Source organism: Hylobates moloch, unplaced genomic scaffold, assembly GCF_009828535.3.
Source record: "Hylobates moloch isolate HMO894 unplaced genomic scaffold, HMol_V3 SCAFFOLD_11, whole genome shotgun sequence".
Lineage (NCBI taxonomy): Eukaryota > Metazoa > Chordata > Mammalia > Primates > Hylobatidae > Hylobates > Hylobates moloch.
In genome coordinates this window covers 74,591,310-74,616,602 of record NW_026652286.1, presented here as the reverse complement: position 1 = coordinate 74,616,602, position 25,293 = coordinate 74,591,310, and the positions used below count along the sequence as shown (strand labels likewise).

The 25,293-nt window shown below is 37.5% G+C and overlaps 1 protein-coding gene across 6 annotated transcripts in view; it reads right to left on the bottom strand.

Annotated features, from left to right (window-relative positions):
* Positions 1–25,293, bottom strand: part of CEP126 (centrosomal protein 126) — an 87,050-nt gene that overhangs the window by 59,432 nt on the left and 2,325 nt on the right. For all 6 annotated transcript variants that reach the window (XR_009215581.1, XR_009215580.1, XM_032167227.2 and 3 more), the window contains exon 2: positions 19,895–20,014. Coding sequence is in view for 4 of the 6 variants with exons in the window: in XM_032167227.2 (XP_032023118.1) it covers positions 19,895–20,014 (120 nt within the window). In the remaining 2 variants the exon portion in view is untranslated. The remainder of the gene's footprint in view (positions 1–19,894; positions 20,015–25,293) is intronic.

The window sequence follows — 25,293 nt, the reverse complement described above, 5'->3', positions numbered from 1 at the left end:
AATTCTACACCAAAAACTGTAAAACATCACTGAAAGAATTTTAAAAAGACGCAAATAAATGTAAAGACCTACCATGTTCATGAATTCAGAGAAGATATTGTTAAGATGACAACACTACTCAAAGCTACCTTCAGATTCTATTCAATCCCTTCAAATCCCAGTGACTTTTTTTTTCTTTGCAGAAATAGCAACATCCATTTTAAAATTTATATACAATGTCAAGGAACCCTGAATAGCCAAAATAATATTGAAAAAAAAAAAAAAAAAACCACCCCAAACGGAATGTTTCACCCTTCCTGATTTCAAAACTTACTACAAATTTATTGTAATCAAAGCAGTGTGGTACTAGCATAAAGACAGACACATAGACTAATGGAATAGAATACAGAGCCCAGAAATAAACCCTCTTATATATGGCCAAATGATTTTCCACAAGGATGCCAAAACCATCTAATGAGAAAAGGACAATCTTTACAGAAAATGGTGTTGGATATCTGGATACTGCAAAACAATATAGCTGGACTCTTACCTTACAGCACATATAAAAATTACCCCAAAGTGGATCAAATATCTAAATACAGAGACTAAAACAAACCTCCGAAGAGAACATACAGAAAAAGCTTCATGACATTGGGTTTGACAATAATTTCTTGATATGACACTAAAAGCGCAAACAAAAGGAAAAATAGGTAAGTTGAACTTCATCAAAATTAAAAACTTTTGTGGATCCAAGGACACCATCAACAGAGTAAAAAGGCCACACAGGAAATGAGAGAAAATATTTACAATCATACATCTGATAAGGATTGATATCAAGAACTCCAACAACTCAACAACAACAACAAAACAACCTGATTTTAAAATATGGGCAAAAGACTTGAATAGAAATTTCTCTAAAGAAGATATACAAATAACAAACAAACACATGAAAAGATGCTCAACATCATTAATCATTAAGAAAATGCAAATTAAAACCATAATGAAATGCCACACCACACCGATTAGGATGACTATTATTTAAAAAACAAAACAAAATAAAAAATAGGAACTGTTGGTAAGGATGTAGAGAAACTGGAACTCTTATGCATTGCTGGTGGAAATGTAACATGGTGCAGCAGCTGTGGAAATTGGTATGCTGATTCTTCAAAAAATTAAACATAGAATTACCATATGATAAAAGAATTTCACTTTGAGGACTATATCCTAAAGAAGTGAAAACAGAGACTCAAACAGATATTTTTATACCCATTTTCATAGTAACATTATTCATAATAGCCAAAAGGTGGAAGCAACCCAACTGTTCATAAATGGATGAATGGATAAACAAAATGTGGCATATACATACAATGGAATTTTTTTCAGTCTTAAAAAGGAAGAAAATTCTGGCACATGCTACACATAAATGAACCTTGAAAACACTCTGCTAAGTGAGATAAGCCACTCACAAAAGGACAAATGTTGTATGATTTCACTTTAAATGAGGTACCTACAGTATTCAAATTCATAGAGACAGAAAGTAGAATGGGGGTTACCAGCTGGTGGGGAGGGTAGCATGGGGAGTTAGTGCTTAATGGGTACAGAATTCCAGTTGGGCAAGATGAAGTTTTGGAGACGGATAATGATGATGGTTACCCAACAATACGAATGTACTTAATGTAGTCTTTGAAGACAGAGAAAACAAAAGCGATTAAATAGAGAGTCATAAAAGAGTATTGTTTCTGTTGGGAGGAAGGAGGCACAGCTTGCTTAGCAGAAGCTGACAGAGTCAACTTAAAAAGTTCCAAATTCTACATTCATATGCTCTTGAGATTAAAATCATGTGTCAAGTAGATAAAATCACGTGTCAGGCACTCCTGTGGTAGCCATAGTCAGTCTCCAAACATAATGTCCAATGAAGCATGATTATGTAGTCCCCTCCCCTTTAATCAGTCTGGCCTTGTGACTTTCTTATTACCAACAGAATGTTATGGAAGTGATACTGTGTGACTTCTCATGCTAGAATTTTGCAGCTTCCAACTTGGACTTCTGGAACGCTCACTCCAGGAAAAGCCAGACCCCATATAAGAATTTCAGTGACTTTGAGATCACCATGCTGAAAAGAAGCCCAAGCTAGCTAACAGGAGAGACAGCACTGGAGAGAGATAACTGGCTTGGTTCCAACTGTTCTAGCCTTCTCAACCTAGCACAAGGCATGTGACTGAAGAAACCATCTTGGATGTCCAACGAAGTGGAATCTTCGGATAACACCAACCACAGCACAAATCTGAGTGCGAAAGCATGAAACTTCCAAGGGAGAACAAACCAGCTCAACCATTCAACACAGATTTTTAATAAATTGTTTTAAGCTACTAAATTTTAGGGTGGTTTGTTATCTAGAAGCAAATGACCAGAATAATAACTGTAAGTCAGTATTTTAAAAACCAGTTAACATTTATTTAGTAGAGATGGGGAGAAATGTTTATTAACAAAAATTGTTTATTTTCTTATGTTATTTTAAAAGGATTACATCCATTTATTATATATGCTTTTCTGAAGAAAAAACTTTTTTTGATTTTAGAAATTAGTTTTGTGATATTAAAATCTTCCTAGTAAACAGCACTATGTCATGCATTATTCAGTTTCAGAGTATCAGTGCACTGCAACTGCCAACTTAGGCAACTGTTATCTTTATGTCTCATGGCTGATAGTGCAGCATGTAACTGCATAAAATGACTTATACCTATGACTTTTTTTTTCTTTTATTATTATACTTTAGGTTTTAGGGTACATGTGCACAATGTGCAGGTTTGTTACATATGTATCCATGTGCCATGTTGGTTTGCTGCACCCATTAACTTGTCATTTAGCATTAGGTATATCTCCTAATGCTGTCCCTCCCCACTCCCCCTACCCCACAACAGTCCCTGGAGTGTGATGTTCCCCTTCCTGTGTCCATGAGTTCTCATTGTTCAATTCCCACCTATGAGTGAGAACATGCGGTGTTTGGTGTTTTGTCCTTGCGATAGTTTACTGAGAACGATGTTTTCCAGTTTCATCCATGTCCCTACAAAGGACATGAACTCATCATTTTTTATGGCTGCATAGTATTCCATGGTGTATATGTGCCACATTTTCTTAATCCAGTCTATCGTTGTTGGACATTTGGGTTGGTTCCAAGTCTTTGCTATTGTGAATAGTGCTGCAATAAACATACGTGTGCATGTGTCTTTATAGCAGCATGATTTATAGTCCTTTGGGTATATACCCAGTAATGGGATGGCTGGGTCAAATGGTATTTCTAGTTCTAGATCCCTGAGGAATCTCCACACTGACTTCCACAATGATTGAACTAGTTTACAGTCCCACCAACAGTGTAAAAGTGTTCCTATTTCTCCACATCCTCTCCAGCACTTGTTGTTTCCTGACTTTTTAATGATGGCCATTCTAACTGATGTGAGATGGTATCTCATTGTGGTTTTGATTTGCATTTCTCTGATGGCCAGTGATGATGAGCATTTTTTCATGTGTTTTTTGGCTGCATAAATGTCTTCTTTTGAGAAGTGTCTGTTCATGTCCTTTGCCCACTTTTTGATGGGGTTGTTTGTTTTTTTCTTGTAAATTTGTTTGAGTTCATTGTAGATTCTGGATATTAGCCCTTTGTCAGATGAGTAGGTTGCAAAAATTTTCTCCCATTCTATAGTTTGCCTGTTCACTCTAATGGTAGTTTCTTTTGCTGTGCAGAAGCTCTTTAGTTTAATTAGATCCCATTTGTCAATTTTGGCTTTTGTTGCCATTGCTTTTGGTGTTTTAGACATGAAGTCCTTGCCCACGCCTATGTCCTGAATGGTATTGCCTAGGCTTTCTTCTAGGGTTTTTATGGTTTTAGGTCTAACAGGTAAGTCTTTAATCCATCTTGAATTAATTTTTGTATAAGGTGTAAGGAAGGGATCCAGTTTCAGCTTTCTACATATGGCTAGCCAGTTTTCCCAGCACCATTTATTAAATAGGGAATCCTTTCCCCATTGCTTGTTTTTGTCAGGTTTGTCAAAGATCAGATAGTTGTAGATATGCGGCATTATTTCTGAGGGCTCCGTTCTGTTCCATTGATCTATGTCTCTGTTGTGGTACCAGTACCATGCTGTTTTGATTACTGTAGCCTTGTAGTATAGTTTGAAGTCAGGTAGCGTGATGCCTCCAGCTTTGTTCTTTTGGCTTAGGATTGACTTGGTGATACGGGCTCTTTTTTGGTTCCATATGAACTTTAAAGTAGTTTTTTCCAATTCTGTGAAGAAAGTCATTGGTAGCTAGATGGGGATGGCATTGAATCTATAAATTACCTTGGACAGTATGGCCATTTTCACGATATTGATTCTTCCAACCCATGAGCATGGAATTTTCTTCCATTTGTTTGTATCCTCTTTTATTTCATTGAGCAGTGGTTTGTAGTTCTCCTTGAAGAGGTCCTTCACATCCCTTGTAAGTTGGATTCCTAGGTATTTTATTCTCTTTGAAGCAATTGTGAATGGGAGTTCACTCATGATTTGGCTCTCTGTTTGTCTGTGATTGGTGTACAAGAATGCTTGTGATTTTTGTACATTGATTTTGTATCCTGAGACTTTGCTGAAGTTGCTAATCAGCTTAAGGAGATTTTGGGCTGAGATGATGGGGTTTTCTAGATATACAATCATGTCATCTTCAAACAGGGACAATTTCACTTCCTCTTTTCCTAATTGAATACCCTTTATTTCCTTCTCCTGCCTGACTGCCCTGGCCAGAACTTCCAGCACTATGTTGAATAGGAGTGGTGAGAGAGGGCATCCCTGTCTTGTGCCAGTTTTCAAAGGGAATGCTTCCAGTTTTTGCCCATTCAGTATGATATTGGCTGTGGGTTTGTTGTAGATAGCTCTTATTATTTTGAGATACGTCCCATCAATACCTAATTTATTGAGAGTTTTTAGCATGAAGTGTTGTTGAATTTTGTCAAAGGCCTTTTCTGCATCTATTGAGATAATCGTGTGGTTTTTGTCTTTGGTTCTGTTTATATGCTGGATTACATTTATTGATTTGCGTATGTTGAACCAGCCTTGCATCCCAGGGATGAAGCCCACTTGATCATGGTGTATAAGCTTTTTGATGTGCTGCTGGATTCGGTTTGCCAGTATTTTATTGAGGATTTTTGCATCAATGTTCATCAAGGATATTGGTCTGAAATTCTCTTTTTTGGTTATGTCTCTGCCAGGCTTTGGTATCAGGATGATGCTGGTTTCATAAAACGTGTTAGGGAGGATTCCCTCTTTTTCTATCGATTGGAATAGTTTCAGAAGGAATGGTACCAGTTCCTCCTTGTACCTCTGGTAGAATTCGGCTGTGAATCCATCAGGTCCTGGACTCTTTTTGGTTGGTAAGCTATTGATATTGCCACAATTTCAGAGCCTGTTATTGGTCTATTCAGAGATTCAACTTCTTCCTGGTTTAGTCTTGGGAGGGTGTATTTGTAGAGGAATTTATCCATTTCTTCTAGATTTTCTAGTTTATTTGCATAGAGGTGTTTGTAGTATTCTCTGATGGTAGATTGTATTTCTGTGGGATCGGTGGTGATATCCCCTTTTTCATTTTTTATTGCGTCTATTTGATTCTTCTCTCTTTTCTTCTTTATTAGTCTTGCTAGCGGTCTATCAATTTTGTTGATCTTTTCAAAAAACCAGCTCCTGGATTCATTAATTTTTTGAAGGGTTTTTTGTGTCTCTATTTCCTTCAGTTCTGCTCTGATTTTAGTTATTTCTAGCCTTCCGCTAGCTTTTGAATGTGTTTGCTCTTGCTTTCTAGTTCTTTTAATTGTGATGTTAGGGTGTCAATTTTGGATCTTTCCTGCTTTCTCTTGTGGGCATTTAGTGCCATAAATTTCCCTCTACACACGGCTTTGAATGTGTCCCAGAGATTCTGGTATGTTGTGTCTTTGTTCTCGTTGGTTTCAAAGAATATCTTTATTTCTGCCTTCATTTCATTATGTACCCAGTAGTCATTCAGGAGCACGTTGTTCGTTGTTCAGTTTCCATGTAGTTGAGTGGTTTTGAGTGAGTTTCTTAATCCTGAGTTCTAGTTTGATTGCACTGTGGTCTGAGAGACAGTTTGTTATAATTTCTGTTCTTTTACATTTGCTGAGGAGAGGTTTACTTCCAACTATGTGGTCAATTTTGGAATAGGTGTGGTGTGGTGCTGAAAAAAAAATGTATATTCTGTTCATTTGGGGTGGAGAGTTCTGTAGATGTCTATTAGGTCCACTTTGTGCAGAGCTGAGTTCAATTCCTGGATATCCTTGTTAACTTTCTGTCTCGTTGATCTGTCTAATGTTGACAGTGGGGTGTGAAAATCTCCCATTATTATTGTGTGGGAGTTTAAGTCCCTTTGTAGGTCACTGAGGACTTGCTTTATGAATCTGGGTGCTCCTGTGTTGGGTGCATATATATTTAGGATAGTTAGCTCTTCTTGTTGAATTGATCCCTTTACCATTATGTAATGGCCTTCTTTGTCTCTTTTGATCTTTGTTGGTTTAAAGTCTATTTTATCAGAGACTAGGATTGCAACCCCTGCCTTTTTTTGTTTTCCATTTGCTTGATAGATCTTCCTCCATCCCTTTATTTTGAGTCTATGTGTGTCTCTGCAGGTGAGATGGGTTTCCTGAATACAGCACACTGATGGGTCTTGACTCCTTATCCACTTTGCCAGTCTGTGTCTTTTAATTGGAGCATTTAGCCCATTTACATTTAAAGTTAATATTGTTATGTATGAATCTGATCCTGTCATTATGATGTTAATTGGTTATTTTGCTCGTTAGTTGATGCAGTTTCTTCCTAGCCTCGATGGTCTTTACAATTTGGCATGTTTTTGCAGTGGCTGGTACCGGTTGTTCCTTTCCATGTTTAGTGCTTCCTTCAGGAGCTCTTTTAGGGCAGGTCTGGTGGTGACAAAATCATTCAGCATTTGCTTGTCTGTAAAGTATTTTATTTCTCCTTCACTTATGAAGCTTAGTTTGGCTGGATATGAAATTCTGGGTTGCAAATTCTTTTCTTTAAGAATGTTGAATATTGGCCCCCACTCTCTTCTGGCTTGTAGAGTTTCTGCTGAGAGATCAGCTGTTAGTCTGATGGGCTTCCCTTTGTGGGTAACCTGATCTTTCTCTCTGGCCGCCCTTAACATTTTTTCCTTCATTTCAACTTTGGTGAATCTGACAATTATGTGTCTTGGAGTTGCTCTTCTCGAGGAGTATCTTTGTGGTGTTCTCTGTATTTCCTGAATCTGAATGTTGGCCTGCCTTGCTAGATTGGGGAAGTTCTCCTGGATAATATCTTGCAGAGTGTTTTCCAACTTGGTTCCATTCTCCCCGTCATTTTCAGGTACAGCAATCAGACGTAGGTTTGGTCTTTTCACATAGTCCCAAATTTCTTGGAGGCTTTGTTCATTTCTTTTTATTCTTTTTTCTCTAAACTTCCCTTCTCGCTTTATTTCATTCATTTGATCTTCAATCACTGATACCCTTTCTTCCAGTTGATTGCATCAGCTCCCAAGGCTTCTGCAATCTTCGCATAGTTCTCGAAACTTGGCTTTCAGCTCCATCAGCTCCTTTAAGCCCTTCTCTCCATTGGTTATTCTAGTTATCCATTTGTCTAATTTTTTTTCAAAGTTTTTAACTTCTTTGCTATTGTTTTGAATTTCTTCCCGTAGCTCAGAGTAGTTTGATCGTCTGAAGCCTTCTTCTCTCAACTCGTCAAAGTCATTCTCCATCCAGCTTTGTTCCGTTGCTGGTGAGGAACTGTGTTCCTTTGGAGGAGGAGAGGTGCTCTGCTTTTTAGAGTTTCCAGTTTTTCTGCTCTGTTTTTTCCCCATCTTTGTGGTTTTATCTACTTTTGGTCTTTGATGATGGTGATGTACAGATGGGTTTTTGGTGTGGATGTCCTTTCTTTTAGTTTTCCTTCTACCAGACAGGACCCTCAGCTGCAGGTCTGTTGGAGTTTGCTAGAGGTCCACTCCAGACCCTGTTTGGCTGAGTGTCAGAAGCAGTGGCTGTAGAACAGTGGATTTTCGTGAGACCACAAATTCAGCTGTCTGATAGTTCCTCTGGAAGTTTTGTCTCAGAGGAGTACCCGGCCGAGTGAGGTGTCAGTCTGTCCCTACTGGGGGGTGCCTCCCAGTTAGGCTGCTTGGGGGTCAGGGACCCACTTTAGGAGGCAGTCTGTCCGTTCTCAGATCTCCAGTTGCATGCTGGGAGAACCACTACTCTCTTCAAAGCTGTCAGACAGGGACATTTAAGTCTGCAGAGGTTCCTGCTGAATTTTTATTTGTCTGTGCCCTGCCCCCAGAGGTGGAGCCTACAGGGGCAGGCAGGCCTCCTTGAGCTGTAGTGGGCTCCACCCAGTTCGTGCTTCCTGGCTGCTTTGTTTACCTAAGTAAGCCTGGGCAATGGTGGGCTCCCTCCCCCAGCCTCGTTGCCACCTTGCAGTTTGATCTCAGACTGCTGTGCTAGCAGTCAGCGAGATTCCGTGGGCATAGGACCCTCTTAGCCAGGTGCGGGACACAATCTCCTGGTGTGCCGTTTTCCAAGCCCGTTGGAAAAGCGCAGTATTAGGGTGGGAGTGACCCGATTTTCCAGGTGCCATCTGTTACCCCTTTCTTTGACTAGGAAAGGGAACTCCCTGACCTATTGCGCTTCCCGAGTGAGGCAATGCCTCGCCCTGCTTCGGCTCACGCACAGTGTGCTGCACTGACTGTCTTGCACCCACTGTTTGGCACTCCCTAGTGAGATGAACCCGGTACCTCAAAGGGAAATGCAGAAATCACCCGTCTTCTGTGCTGCTCACGCTGGGAACTGTAGACTGGAGCTGTTCCTATTTGGCCATCTTGGCTCCACCCGCCAAGCAATCAGAGCACTTTTAAAAGCAGTTATCTATTATTTTTATTTAATTATGTGTCTGTTCGGTATATAACAGTAAGTAAAACAGATATGGTTCATGCAGTTATTTATTATCTAGTGAGGCAAGCTAACAAAACCAAGTAAACAAAGAATTACTAATTGTCGTAAGTGCTAGGAAGAAACTCTAGTTTTAGATAGGGAGCCAGGGTAACCCACTTTAAATAAGGTAAACAGGGAATATTTCTCTGGAGATATTTAAGCTAAAAAACTCCAAATACACAAAGGCAAATTATTTTTAAAATGGGGAAAAAAGTGCTCTAGGCAGAAACAGTATGCAAAGGCCCTGAGTTGAGAGGGAAAAAAAACAGCATGTTTGAGAAATTGAGAAAATAACCAACAACTCAGCAATATTTGGCAATGATGAATGATAGATTTCCAAAGCTGAGAGGTGGTATTTTCCTTGTTATTATCCAAAAGTCATTTTGATAGCAAATTATCATCACCATCATTTCATATTTTTCCATGGTGCCCACGTTTTCTGGGCTAAAATGTATACAGAAAGTAATAATAATTTCATACAGTATTTTCTGGGACCACAGAAAATAAAGCCTGTGTTAGGTTGAGTCACATTAAATGAGGGATGGAGTGTGACCAATAAGCAGACATTTCCACTCCTGAACTCAATGATAGGCCAATAATAAAAAGTTTTACTAAGCAATTATAGTGATGATTACTATACTTCTTTCATTACTCAATGACTATTTACAGAGTTCCTTTTATATTATTCTGTGCCAGACACTGGTAAGTGCTGTGAGAATAGAAGGAAATGGCAATAAAAATGAGAAAGCTTCTCTACCATTGTAGAATTCAGAGTTGAGAAAGTACATTTTTGCTTCCTATTTACCCTGGAATTAGTCTCTTTTGCAGAAGAAACACTATCTGCCTTAGCAACTTTCGAAGGGTCTGTTTAACATGTGCAGCTCTGCCTCGTGAAACATGTAGAATACCTTGGCTGACTGTGAGCCATCTCATCAAATGACAGCTATATGCCAAACTATTTGTTCTAGTTTCCCAGGAGTCTACAGCTATGGGTATCATTTTCCTCTGTTGGAAATACTCTTAAGAAGTGAGCAAAGAAACATTATGGCAACAGTTTAACAATAGAACCTAGGAAGTAGTATTCAGAGTATCTGAGGTCATAGGAGACAAATGTAGAACTGAAGAACTTGCCTTTTGTGATACATTTCTTTTTTCTGGATGGAAAGATATTTCAGATCTAGGTAGTTACAACTTTCCAGAGGTATGATAATATTAAATGGTAAAGCTAAATATATTTTGAGACAATTAGAAATTAAAAAATTAAAAATAAGGATAAATTGTTCTTCTTGAAAATTAAAAAATGCAGTTGGATAAATGATTTTTAGAAATGAAAAATACCATTTTTAACAAACAATAATGCCAACAATAAGCCTATAAGAAATAAAACTAAACCCAATAATATACTGTGAGTTTTCACTGCCTGTCAAAGAAACATGTGTCCCAGATTATAATCCTGTGCTTTCCGAGACATAAAATTATTTGAAATCCTAAAAGAATGTATTGAAAATCATATTTTCCAACACATTGTCTTTCACTTTACTGGAAAAGAAAACAAATGAAACGTTGAAAATTACCCTCAAAACACTATATCACAGGGCAAAACACCCAAACAATAGAGATTCATAGAATTAGTTATATACATCATACAAAGGAAAAATATAAAAGTGTCTCATTCCTCTAAAGGTTGAGGTGTCAGTGAAGAGAAACATATCAATTAACTGAAGCTCAAAAATTTAGTAACAAGCTCCCTTAGGTCCTCATTCACTATTCTTAGATTTCAGTTCTAACAAAATCCCTCAATTTAGTAGGTAAAAATGTATTAGAAATATTAAAAAAATGTGAAGGAGCTGCTAGAAGGAGAAATACTAACATCAAAAAAACACAAAATCTGCTTCTGGGAAAATGGAGGTGGATATACTTTTTCTATTTCTCCCGCTAAGTACAACTAAAACTCCTGTGCATGATATATACAGTTTGCCCTTCATGTCTGTGGGTTCCATATCTATAGATTCAACCAACCCTGGATTCAAAATATTTGGGAAAAAACAATAAAAATAACAATGAGAGGTGAAGCCAGCTGGGCCTCTGGGTTGGGTGGGGACTTGGAGAACTTTTCTGTCTAGCTAGAGGATTGTAATGCACCAATAAGCATTCTGTAAAATGGACCAATCAGCACTCTGTAAAATGGGCCAGTCAGCACTCTGTAAAATGGACTAATCAGCAGGACATGGGCAGGGCCAAATAAGGGGATAAAAGCTGGCCACCAGAGCTGGCAGCGGCAACCCGTTGGGGTCCTGTTCCACGCTGTGGAAGTTTTGTTCTTTCACTCTTCATAATGAATCTTGCTGCTGCTCACTCTTTGGGTCTGCACCACCTTTAAGAGCTCTAACACTCACCGCGAGGGTCTGCGGCTTCACTCCTGAAGTCAGCGAGACCATGAACCCACCAGAAGGGACACAACAATACAATAAAAATAATACAAATAAAAATATAGCATAACAACTATTTACATAACATTTACACTGTATTAATTATAAGTAATCTAGAGAAGATTCAGAGCACATGAGAGGACGTGTGTAGATTACATGCAAATACTCCACTATTTTATATAAGAGACTTGAGTATCTGTGGATTTTGATATCCCTGGGAGTCTTGGAACCAATCACCAGAAGACACAAGGGGCAATTACACCCTGCCCCCCGCCAACACACACCCATAAGAAGAGTCTGAGAAGTGAAGAAGAGGAGGTCAGCAGGCTAGGGACCCTGGAGCCTGAGGAAGGACATGGTGATTAAGTTCTCTGGGTTTTCTTTTTGTTTCATATATCCCAGACTTGGAGCAGAAAAAAAACTGGAAGCCTGGAAGCATCAAGCTTAGACAAAAAAAAAAAAAAAAAAAAAAAAAAAAAAAAAAAAAAAAGTCCTAACTAAAGCTTGCTCTCTCTAGCCTCAGGATAAGGAAAAGATCAGCTTAGCTAGACAGAAAACTTAGGCAAAAATCCTGCCACTCCATCCAAACACCACAGAAAATTGTGGTTCCACTCCCATCCAGCCAGAAAAGACTGAATGGAGAGCTTAGATTCCTATCCTTGCCTCCCTTGTAACAATGTGCCTCCTGTAGGGATGGTGTCAGAGAAGCTGAGTACAACGCCTGGCTTTCATCTCCACGTGGTGGTAATGTGGTCTTCTCCTCATCCTGGTATTAGTAGAGACTATGTCGTGAGCCTGGACTTTCATCTACCCAGCAGGAAGAGGTGCCCTACCTCTCCATAGCTGGTGGTATCTGAGGAAGCCTGCAGAGAGACATGACTTTCACTACCATCCAGCAGTAATAAGGCCACCTCCACTGTGGTATCAATGGAGACCACGTGAGAAGCTGGAACTCCTCCTCCTGCTAGGGCAGTAATAAAGAACTGTCCTACTCGTCTAGTGTCCACAGAGGCTGAGTGATGAACCTTGGCTTCTACCTCCATCTGTCTGTAATGAGGCTGCATCCCTTCTTCCCCTGCTACAGCAGTGTCAGGGAGAGCCAGCTAAAGTTGAAGGTTTAAATAAGTCACAGAATCTCATAATAGAATATGAAAATGTTCAGGTTTCAATAGAAAATCACTTGTCATTCTGAGAACCAGGGAAGTCTCAAACTTAGTGAAAAAAGACAATCAACATATGCCACCATCAAGATGACAGGAATGTTAGAATTATTTGACAAACATTTTAAAGCAGCCATGATAAAAATGCTTCAGTGAGCATGTTTGTAGATGAAAAAATAGTTTCAGAAAATAAATAGAAAATATAAAGAATCAATATAAAGAATAATCAAATGAAAAATTTAGAATTAAAAAATGCAACAACTGAAATAAAAAACTCAGTAGATTTATTAGGAGATCCAACATAGTGAAGATGTCAGTTTTCCCCATCCCACACTGATATACAGGTATAATGCAATTTCTATGAGACTCCCAGCAATAATTTTTGCAGGTTTAGATAATATTATTCTAAATTTTATATTCAAAGGCAAAGATTAGAACACCTAAAACAATTTTGAAAAAGAATAAAGTGGGAAGAATCAGCCTACATGATTTGAAGACTTATTATACAGTTACAGTAATCAAAATTGGGGGGTATTGGTGGAGGAAGAGACACAAAAATAACAGAATAAAGAACCCCAAAATAGATGCATACAAATATACTCAACTGATTTTTGACAGGGTGCAAAAACAATCCATGGAGGAAAGGTAGCCTTTTCAACAAATAATGCTAGACCAATTGGACATCTGGAGACAAAACACACCCCCCAAAAAACTATCAGACAAAACCTCCAAACCTTGGTACACATCTGATTCTTTATACAAAGATTAACTAAAACTGGATCACAGACTTAACTGTAAAACATAAAACTATAATATTTTGAGGATAAAACACAGGAGAAAATCTTCAGAATCTAGGGCTAAGCAAAGAGTTCCTAGTCTTTACACCAAAAGCAGAGTCCATAAAAAGAAAAACCAATAAGCTGAATTTCATCAAAATTCAAAACTTCTGCTCTGGAAGAGACTCTATGAAGAAGATGGAAAAACAATCTCCAAGGTAGGAGAAAATGTTTATAAACAACATATCTGACAAAGGACTATTATCTAGAATATATGTAGAGCTCTCAGAACTCAATAATAAAAGAGCAAACAGTCCAATTAAAAATGAATAAAAATGTAAAGAGAATTTCACTAAAAGAGAACAGATGGTAAATAAAATATGAAAAGATAATCTGCATCATTAGCAATTAGGGAAATACAAATTAAAACCACAATGAGATATTACTACATACCTATCAGAATGATTAAAATAAAAAATAGTGACAATACCAAATGCTAGTGAGGATGAGAAAAAGCTGGATCATGCTTATACTCTGAAAAACAGCTGGCAGTTTTTAAACACACTAAATGGGCAACTACCATATGACCTAACCAGAGTACTCATGGTCACTTATCCCAGAGAAATAAAGCTTACGTTTGTACAAAAATCTGTATGTGAATGTTTTTATCAACTTTATTTATAATAGACTGAGATATCATGTCCTTCAATGGGATGAATGGTCAAACTCTGGTGCATCCATATCATGAAATAATAATAATAATAAATATTCAGTAATAAGAAGAAAAAAGCTACTGATACACACCACAACTCGAACGAATCCCAAAGAGTTGTACTGAGAAGAGTCAATCCCCAAAGGTTATATATGGTATGATCCCATTTATACAACACTCTGGAAATGAAAAAACTGTAGAAATGGAGAACATCATATTAGTGATTTCCAGGGGGTGGGACTGGGAGAGAAGTAGGTGTGGCTATAAAAGGACAACACTTGAGGGATCTTTGTGGTGATGGAAGTGTTCTGTATCTTGACTGTAAACATATTATTATCCTAGTTGTGATATTGTACTATATAGTTTTGCAAGATGTTATCATTGGGGGAAACTGGGTAAAAGGTATATAGAATCTCTCTGTTTTATTTTTTACAATTGCCTGTGAATCTACAATTGCCTCAAAATAAAGAGCTTAGTTTGGTTTAATTTAATTTATTATTTTTAAATGGAGACTCGCTCTGTCACCCAGGCTGGAGTGCTGTGGCATGATGTTGGCTCACTGCAACCTTTGCCTCCCGGGTTCAGGAGATTCTCTTGCCTCAGCCTCCTGAATAGCTGGGATTACAGGCACGTGCCACAATGCCCGGCTAATTTTTGTATTTTTAGTAGAGATGGGGTTTCACCAGGTTGGCCAGGCTGGTCTTGAACTCCTGACCTCAAGTAATCCACCCACCTTGGCCTCCCAAAGTGCTGGGATTAAAGGCGTGAGCCACTGCGCCCAACCAAGAGTTTAATTTTAAAAAGAGAAATTACAAGAAGATAGATAATCCTCAATGCAAGAACTCACCAAGCTTAACTGTTACAGGCTACTTATTATAGCCTAAATAAAGCTTAATAGCTCAAAGGCAGTACAATAATATAACAGAGAATATTTAATGCTCATAATAATGATTGTAGGGCATGAAGAAAAGATCAAACCACTTTTATCATAAACTATATGAAAGATTATGGAAATATCCATTGTATTTTAGAAAAATTTATGTTAAAATGTGAGAATAAAGTTTTCACAATCTACAAGAATTCCATTTCTGGCAATGCTGTTCATGCTTCACCTATAATTAATCCTAGACTCCTACTGATCCTATCTACTCCATCCAGCTCCACCTCCATAGCCATCTTGTTGCCTAGAACATTATAACAGCTTTCTACTGTACTCTTTGCCTCCAGCCTGTTTTCAATTCATCCTCTACTCCTTTGCTATAATGAGCTAAAATATAAATCTGATCATGACACTCCTCTGATTTTACTCCTTCAACAGCATCTTTGATTTCTTTAGATTGGCATAAAAGTTATTTCATAAAATGTGTACTATCAACACTGTAACTTCATCTCCTGATACTCTTCCACATATTCCCATGCATCAGCCACATACAACTTTTGTCTTGTATTTCATAACATTAGGCTTTTTCACATATTGTTCTGTCTAAATAAAACATCTCCCTTCCTCTTCATCTTCCCTGGCTAACTCTTGGTTAACTAATATGACAGACTTTGTTCTTCCAGGAATTCTTTCTCGTCCTTTAAGTCTATGGCATGTGCTTCCACAGAATCTCGTAAGTGATGCTATTGTAGTACTTACTGCATAGCATTGCCATCTTTTATTACTTCACTATCAGTAATCTGAGGACAGAAATCATGTTTTTTATTTTTTTATCCTTCGGAGTATGAAACCTTGGGGTTTCCTAGTAAATATTAGTTGAGTGAATAAATGACTGTCTTATGTGACAACATCTTAAATAGTCAAAGATAACTTCCAAATACCCAAATTTTCTTTAATATAGTATGGATGGCTGGGCACGGTGGCTCATGCCTGTAATCCCAGCGGTTTGGGAGGCCGAGACGGGCGGATCACTTGGGTTCAGGAGTTCGAGACCCGCCTGGCCAACGTGACGAAACCCCGTCTTTACTAAAAATACAAAAATTAGCCAGGCCTGGTGAAGGGTGCCTCTAATCCCAGCTACTTGGGAGGATGAAGCAGGGAGAATTGCTTGAACCCAGGAGGTGGAGATAGTGGTGAGCCGAGATCACGCCACTGCACTCCAGCATGGGCGACAGAGTGAGACTTCATCTCAAAAAACAAAAAACCCCCCAAAAATATATATATATGTAGTATGGATGTATTGCCCACAAATATTTAGACCTATTGATATTGATAGTTTTAAATTTATATCTAAAATTATTTGAATCTTTTTTTTTGGCTTATAGCATATATATCTATGGAGGTTCAATAAATATGACTTATTGTTTAACATATAATTCCTTCTTAATTACTCTAGGAGTACTTTTTTAATACTTTTATGAGAAACTCCAAACTCCATCATTCTCACAGATAATGTAGCTACCTCACACTTCATGTCCACCAAGTATTTCATTGATCCTCTAAGTATTTTTTTCTGCCTGTAGGATATTTAAGGAATCTTTTTTATTGTAGATTTTAGTGACCCTTCCAAAGTACTTGTCCCTCATCTGTCATTTGGTATTCTTTCCTCTTCTTCACTGCGCAATTTTCCCCATTTTGTCGTGTTTTTCTCTTATTCTGCCAGTTAATTACATAGAATTTTGTCTCGTCATCTGAGCTTTTATGTGCCTACATTATAGTGTTTTATAACGATCTGAATGTTCCCTTTGAGCTCTTTACTTAAAATTTATTTCAATTTCTTTGCCTTATGAAGTTGCATCAATCACATTATTGCCCACCCCTTCCTCCCTCCCTCTCTCTCTCTCTCTCTTTTTTTTTGTCTCGCTCTGTTGCCGAGGCTGGAGTGCAGTGGCGCGATCTTGGCTCACTGCACCCTCTGCCTCCTGAGCTCAAGCAATTCTCTGCCTCAGCCCCCCGAGTAGCTGGGATTATAGGCACCCGCCACAACACCTGGCTAGTTTTTGTATTTTTAGTAGAGACGAGGTTTCACCATCTTGGCCAGGCTGGTCTTGAACTCCTGACCTCATGATCCACCGACCTTGGCCTCCCAAAGTGCTAGGATTACAGGTGTGAGTCACCAGGCCCGGCCAGATTATTGCCATTTTCTAAAGTTTACTGGTAGAATAGATTAACAAAATAAATTCTTTTCCTGATATAATGTTGAATCATTTGTGCTCACTGAATTCTCCATGTTGAGTGAATAAATGCCCATTCACGTATTTACCAAAAGGTAGTTCTGGTTGTTGGATTGAAAAAGTAGGAAATAAGCCAGTTTATTTCCTTTGTGTGTGTGTATCTTAAAATTGCTTGGTCTACAAAGAAGCATATTAGAAAGTAACTTGAGGATGTACTCCAGCAAACTAATGGAATACAAAGAGCAAACAAACAAACAAAGGGATGCTATCAGAGGCAAAAAATTATGGCTCCAACTCCTAAGAGCAATAAAAGAAAGTTCTGGGATGCCAGTTGTGCAATAGGCCTAAAAGATAACCAGTATCTACTGGAGCCGGAAACAAAGGGGACTTGGAGGGAAACAAAGGGGACTCCATTGTATAGATACTGACTGAGAGAATGAAAAACTTGAGGATGTGATAAAAGCATACAATGCAAGAAAAATATTGGCTAATAGAAATGCAATAAATAATAAGAAAATAAAAATGTGTGTGATTTAAAGCAACTAAGGAAAATAAAGAGAACTTGATGCTAGGAACATTTTCCTTTGACTTCTGCTGGACACATAACACTGATAATGTCAACGTATAGCTGACAAATGGCAGGAGACTGTCTCTACCCGAAGAAAATACTACTAAAAAAAAAAAAAACCAAAACTGCCTATAATCCCAGCACTTTGGGAGGCTGAGGTGGGAGGATCACTTGAGGTCAGGAGTTCGAGACCAGCCTGGCCAACATAGTGAAACCTTGTCTCTATGAAAAATACAAAAAAATTAGCCGGGCATGGGGGTGCGTGCCTGTAATCCCAGCTATTCAGGGGGTTGAGGCAGGAGAATCGTTTGAATCTGGGAGGTGGAGGTTGCAGTGAGCTGAGATTGTGCCACTGTACTCCAGCCTGAGTGACAGAGTGAGACTCCATCTCAAAAAAACAAAACAAAACAAAAAACCACAAAAAACCACACACACACACACCCCCCCAAAACAACAACAAAACAAAAAAATCCTCTGTGACCACAATGTAAGTGGACAGCATAAACTTAAATGATGTGAAGTATAAATTGATAGACAATGGCATGGTTAAGAAGACCATAATCACAGACAGCTTCTGAAATTCGGATGTGCACAAATAATTCAGCCCCCTTATAAAAGGTGAAATAGAGACAAATGATTAGTGTTTTAAAAGAAATGTTTATGTATCTTTACATTGCACTTTAGGGTAACAGAAAATAAAACATAATAATATTGTATTGGAAAATGTCCTGCCTCTTAGAATTTTAAACCAAGATTTCTCTTCTGTTATTTTCTACATCAGAATTCTTACATTTGATGAGAGAATACAAATAGAAAATTTATTAATAAAATTCTATAAAGGCTTGCTATTAAACAAAGTTGATTATTGTAAAATAAACAATTGACAAACATTAATAATAAAAAATAAGAAGTCCTATGTGTCAGACACTGATATTTTTACATGTATTCTCAAATATTCCACTTTATTTCTACCCTTTCTGCTCTACACCAAAATCCCTTGAAATGGATGTTATTAATTCCAATCATAAATGAGAAAATTGAGGCTTAAAGACATTAAACATTCCTTTAATTCACAGAGCTAGTATTTCCTAGATCTCTGACTCCAAAGTCCACTACTCTTTCAACATATGATTATTCATCTTTATTAAACACCTGTCACACGCCGTTTATAGATGCCAGGAGCCCAAAGGTAGGAGAAAAACAGAAACACATACATACAAAATAAAATTCTAAATTTCAGTAAATAATTTCAACTACATCAGACAATAAAAAAGTTAATCTGAAGGGAAACATGATACCAGGCAAAAATTATAGGTAAACAATTTTTTATTCCCCAAATGGGATTTGTAACATATGCCCAGTGATGTAGTTAATCAACTCTAGGGATTTTCTGCTATTCATATATTGTAGAAATATGGACAAGGTAGCAAAAACAACAATTCAAAAATGGCATAACTGCTCTGTCTCAAAAAAAGCCTAATATTTAAAAAAATCCTGAAAAATGTTAAGCAGTGATTGAACAATTTGTACTTTACTATAGTTTCTAGTTTACCCTAGAAAGCTCCTTCTTCCAGCATTCACTTATAAAACATTTCTACCACTTCTACTGTTATTCATATTGCTACCATTATTCATATTTTTCCAATTTTTATACCATTATTCATATTTTTCCAATTTTTATACCATTATTCATATTTTTTCCATTTTTTCAGATTGAATGAATGAAAAGTGGCAGATATAGAAAAATTATATAGAAGTGAATAACAAATCAAACTCAAACTATATACCAAAAGACCAAATATTAATTGGTAATTTAAAAATCATCATGAAATGATACAAAAAAAGAAGATAATACATTTCATAGTCATTTTAAGAAGTGTATATGACAATGCAATAAGCTGTTCTACGACAAAAAAAGACTGCTACTGTCAGAGACCTAGATAATACACCACCACCCTTGTGCTTTGGGAAGGAAAACAATAATACAATTTACAAAGCCACACAAATCTTGATCAATGTTTCACAGATAACACTGCCATGACTTAGTTTCATAAAGTGCTGCAATTATGAAACTAAAGTGCAATAGGGAAATTATTACTTTATATTGACTTTGAATTTCTATACTTCTGAATAAAGTGTAATTACTTACTTTTTTCTCTGATTTGACTCCACAAAATATTTACGTGCTCGATTTCGACATATTTTTTGTTGCTGCAGTAATATCTGGCGCTCTTCTTCTAAATTTTTCTCCAGATGGATTTTCATATCTCTAGTGATAGCATTAAGTTAAGAACAATGGTCTACATCTTTAGTGGATGACTGTCAGTTCTATATGATAAATATAACTACAGCCTCATGCAAATGATGTAATGATAGTTTTTGTGGAATAATTAGTATGTGCCCACATTAGTACATGACTGGCAAACATTTTATGTAAAAAAAATTTTGGGCTGGGTGTGGTGGCTCACACCTGTAATCCATCACTTTAGGAGGCTGAGGCAGGCAGATCACAAGGTCAGGAGGTCAAGACCAGGCTGGCCAATGTGGCAAAACCCCGTCTCTACTAAAAATACAAAAATTAGCTGGGCATGGTGGTGCATGCCTATAATCCCAGCTACTTGGGAGGCTGAGCCAGAAGAATTGCTTGAACCTGGGAGGTGGAGGTTGCAGTGAGCTGAGATCGTGCCACTGCGCTCTAGTCTGGGTGACAAGAGCAAGACTCTGTTTCAAAAAAAAAAAAAAAAAAAATTCTGAATTGGTATTAGAACTTAAGATCTAGCTTACTTTTCCTGGAGAAAAAAATCTACTTTTAGAAATCATGAGCTCAGGCTGGGCACGGTGGCTCACGCCTGTAATCCCAACACTTTGGGAGGCCAAGGTGGGTGGATCACCTGAGGTCAGGAGTTTGAGACTAGCCTGGCCAACACGGTGAAACCCTGTCTCTACTGAAAATACAAAAATTAGCCGGGCGTGGTGGCAGGTACCTGTAATCTCAACTACTCAGGAGGCTGAGGCAGGACAATCTCTTGAACCTGGGAGGCAGAGGTTGTAGTGAGCACTCCAGCCTGGGCAACGAGAGCGAAACTCCATCTCAAAAAAAAAAAAAAAAAAAAGAAAGAAATCATGAGCTCAGATAAGAAGACTGTATATCTTCATTCATTACACAGTTTTTTGTTTTTTGTTTTTTTTTGAGGCAGAGTCTCACTGTCGCCCAGGCTGGAGTGCAGTGGCATGATCTTAGCTCACTGCAACCTCTGCCTCCTGGGTTCAATGATTCTTCTGCCTCAGCCTCCCAAGTAGCTGGGACTACAGGCACGTGCCACCACACCTAGTGAATTTTTGTATTTTCAGTAGAGACGGGGTTTTGCCATGTTGGTCAGGCTGGTCTTGAACTCCTAACCTCAGGTGACCCACCTGCTTCGGCCTCCCATACTGTTGTGATTACAGGCGTGAGCCACCGCGCTTGGCCTCATTACACAGATATTTGAGGACTTACTAACGAGTTGCCCTCATAGCCATGAATATAAGAAAATGAAATAAGAAGATTGTATTTCACTAATAGAAAATAGATGAAGTAAATGTTTCAACAGATCCCTTAATCTATAGTAGGAAAGTACATTTTCAAATATTAAACAATCAAATAGCAATATAACTAGAATGGTTAGGAATACAGTTTAGTTATTTACTTAGTGACTTACTTAGTGGTTATAAAAAACCACTAGGAAAACCATGTATAGTCATCGGTGTATCCAGAAGCTTGTCAGAGAAAAAGATGAATATTTTGGTTATCCTGATCATCCATTCATTTGAAATTTATTTTATAAAATTAAACTCTCCTTAAATAAGTTGTAGCAATATGAGTAATTTCTCCAATTTATTTAGTTGTATTTTAATTGACATTATTAAATATCTTTATCAAATTTGTCAGAGTAATTTTCTGTTTTTCATGAGTCTTCTGTTTTTAATGATTTTGAATTAAAAGAAGTTCATTTGGCTGGGCGCAGTGGCTCACACCTGTAATCTCAACAATTTGGGAGGCCAAGGTGGGCAGACTGCTTGAGCCCAGGAGTTTGAGATGAGTCTCGGCAATATGGTGAAACCCTGTCTCTACAAAAAATGCAAAAATCAGCCAGGTGTGGTGGTGCATGCCTATAGCCCCAGCTACTTGGGAGGCTGATGTGGGAAGATCGCTTTAGCTTGGAGGGGGTTGAGGCTGCAGTGAGCTGAGAACATGCCACTATACTCCAGCCTGGGCAACACAGAGAGACTCTGTCTCAAAAAAAAAGTTCATTCAATTACCATGTAATCACATTTAGTACCTCATCATTAGATGTAGAAATATATGAGATTATACTGAAGTTATAGATTGTAGGGCATATCTACTTGTCTTTTTTAGAATAAATGGCTTGTTTAAAAACTTTTTACTCTAAGATGGAGGTTCAAAATTTTCTTTAAAAGCTGCATTTAATCAAGATTGTAAAAATCTCATAAATTGATTATTAACGGTAAAACAGAATACAAGAAATACACTCAATAATAAACTATGTGGTATATAATTTGTTAATTCAACATGTTAATTTCAGGATCCTACAGTGCTTCAGCATCAATATTATAAAGAAACTCTATTATTACATATTTCAGAAGAACAGGTTTATTTGAACATTTTGTTGTTTAGACCTTTGCTGATAGGGGCTTGTTTTCTTTTATGTTGCTATTTAACCATCTTTATACCATATGCCATAATTCATTTCACCTTCATTTTAAATAAAATTTTACACTACTTCAAGACAAAGACCCAAACATACTCACAAACATATTTTTATTTAAAGTTTTCTTTTAAAGGATTTATAAAAATCAAACCAAAAGGGAAGAAAATTTGGTTCTTTGCTAGCACAGAAAAACTGTTTTTCTCTGATAGAATACTTTAATAAGAGCCAGACTTCAACAAGATGGCTAGGTATTAAAAGTGACAACTCGGCAGTAAAGAAAAGTGCAACTTCCTTTCAGGGTGCACAGGGCCAGCATGAAGTTGAGGGGAGGGAAGATGCTTTGGCTTAAGTAAGAAGCAAGGAGGAGACAGTTCTGTTCTCTGTTTGACATGTTTGACGTCTCATCACGACAGGATAAAGAAAATCATAAATGTAATGTTTGTCATGTTCTGACAACTATATAGTCTTCAATTTAACCAAATGATTTTCTACTTACTTTCTTTATATATAAGTATCATAGTATAGTATGTTTCCTGCTGAATTATTAATTATTAATATAAAGAATCCTGCTGCTTTTGTATCTTTTCAAATATGGTATTCAAGTTTAAAAAATTAGATGGCTGGTTAAATTTTGTTTTTTATATAAGCTGTATGGTAAAGGTAGGAGTTCCATAAAAAACACTGCTAAATACCTGTCCAAAAGAAGGGAATTTTTATATACTTAACATTAAAAAACAAAACCAAGAATAATATGGATTGTAACATGTAATTTTAAAGCATAGCTTATTCTACCCCACTCTATCCTCACTTCTCTTCTCCCAACTTAGTCTTTTCTCCAGTTAGGTTGTTTAAAATGTTGCCATCACAAATAACTATGTGTTATATAACCCATTTTTCCCCCAAATCTATTAAAGCTATGTTGATTCTATTTTTCCTCTACTGTACCTTCTTCCTCTCCCTTAACTCAGTTGCTCTAAATCTCTTGCTTGGACTACTGCAGTGCTCCTCTAACTCATCTTACTCTAAACCTCTATTTGAACCTACACAAAGTGAGCTAAATGCAAATCTGATTATGTTTCTCTTTGTTGTTCTTCAAAAGCTCCCTATCACTTTCATGAAAAATTCCAAAGTTCTTGTATCTATATATAAACCATTCTATAATACAGTTTGTTTTTTCAACTTCATTTCTTAACATTTCCCTGTATGAATCCTATACCCAGACACACTAAGATAATTATAAACAGAACAACCCGTGATGTATCATACCATTATCTCCTGGCACATGCTTGGCTAACTCTACTCATCCTTTCAGGGCTATCTCAAGCAGTTCCTTCCCTTGAAGCCTTTTCTAACCTCCACTAGATGACTTGATGACACCTTCATGAGTACATCGTTAAGTGTCTTCTCTACATTTCTGTAACTCTCACGCCTGGCATGGTTCTTAGAATATAGTAATGATTTAATAAAAATCTGCTGAATTATTCCTTTGGAGAAAATTCTCTGGGGTAGATATGAGGACAAAAGGCATATGCATTTTTATATCTTTTAGTACATTATAGAAAACTTGGCTCCTAAGGGGGTTATATAAATGTATATGCCATTAGAAATGCATTATGTACATAAGTTTCAAAATCTCATGAGCATGGGGCAGTACCTTTTAGAAACACAAGGTACAAAACTATGTTTCATTATGTAGGTATTAGCAAATACAATTTATTTATTTATTTATAGACAGGGTCTGACTCTGTTGCCTAGGCTGGAGTGCAGTGGCATGATCTCGGCTCACTGCAACCTCCACCTCCCAGTCTCAAGCAATCCTCCTGCCTCAGCCTCTTAAGTAGATGGTACTACAAGCATGCACCACAACACATGGCTAATTTTTGTATTTTTTGTAGCGATATGGTTTCACCATGTTGCCCGGGCTGGTTTCGAACTCCTGGACTCAAGCAATCTGCCTACCTCGGCCTCCCAAAGTGCTAGGATTACAGATGTGAGCCACTGGGCCCAGCTGAATGGGTTCACTTCACTTTCTATAGTAAAAGGAAGATCCCATCAGTGAGCCTGGGGGGAAAAAAGACAGGTGGGTGGGAGTGTGTGAGTTTGTGCTGTTTGTTGGAAGAGACCTGTCAGGGCATCCATGTCTTATCAAGTGGTAAGACAGTCTATCGAGTGTGATGGAAGGTGACAGAAACCTGGCAGAAGCATTAATAGGAAAAAGAAAGAACCCTGTTCCTGTTTAGGTGAAGCTAGAAACCATCAATCTTTAGTGGTACAATCTGTATTGTTTTGTGATTTTTCTTTGACAGCATTTTTATTACTTGCATGAAGGAGTAACGGAGCAGGACTATAGTAGTTATTGAGTGGCTGAGGCAGAATGATTGGGGTACAAATAGCCAAAGATGTTGTTGAGAGAAAGTTCAAATAGTTAAGAATAGGGTATAAACTGGAGAGGAAAGGAGAGGCAAGGTGGGTGCTAGGATAAAACGGGAGAGTTGAAGGCTAGAGATATTTATGAGGAAAAAAAGGCAGGTATAAGGGGACATGAGAGACCTTCCTTTTTTTAAAAAAAAATTCTATTTCTATTTGAACTATCAAAAGAGATTGAAATGATAGAACTTTAGCTAATTTTAATTAAATAAACTTTATAAGGTTTTGTTGTTTTATAACCTTTAGAGTCAGAAAATTCTGACTCCAGTGAGAAAATGTCTTCAACAGAAAGCCAGATGGCCTCTGAGTATCATGTTCATGTTTGAAACTGAAATGTAAATGTTGCCACATACTTGCTTATTTTAAGACTATGGTCCTTTCATTTGCTTTCTTTCCTTTTTTTCATTTAAGT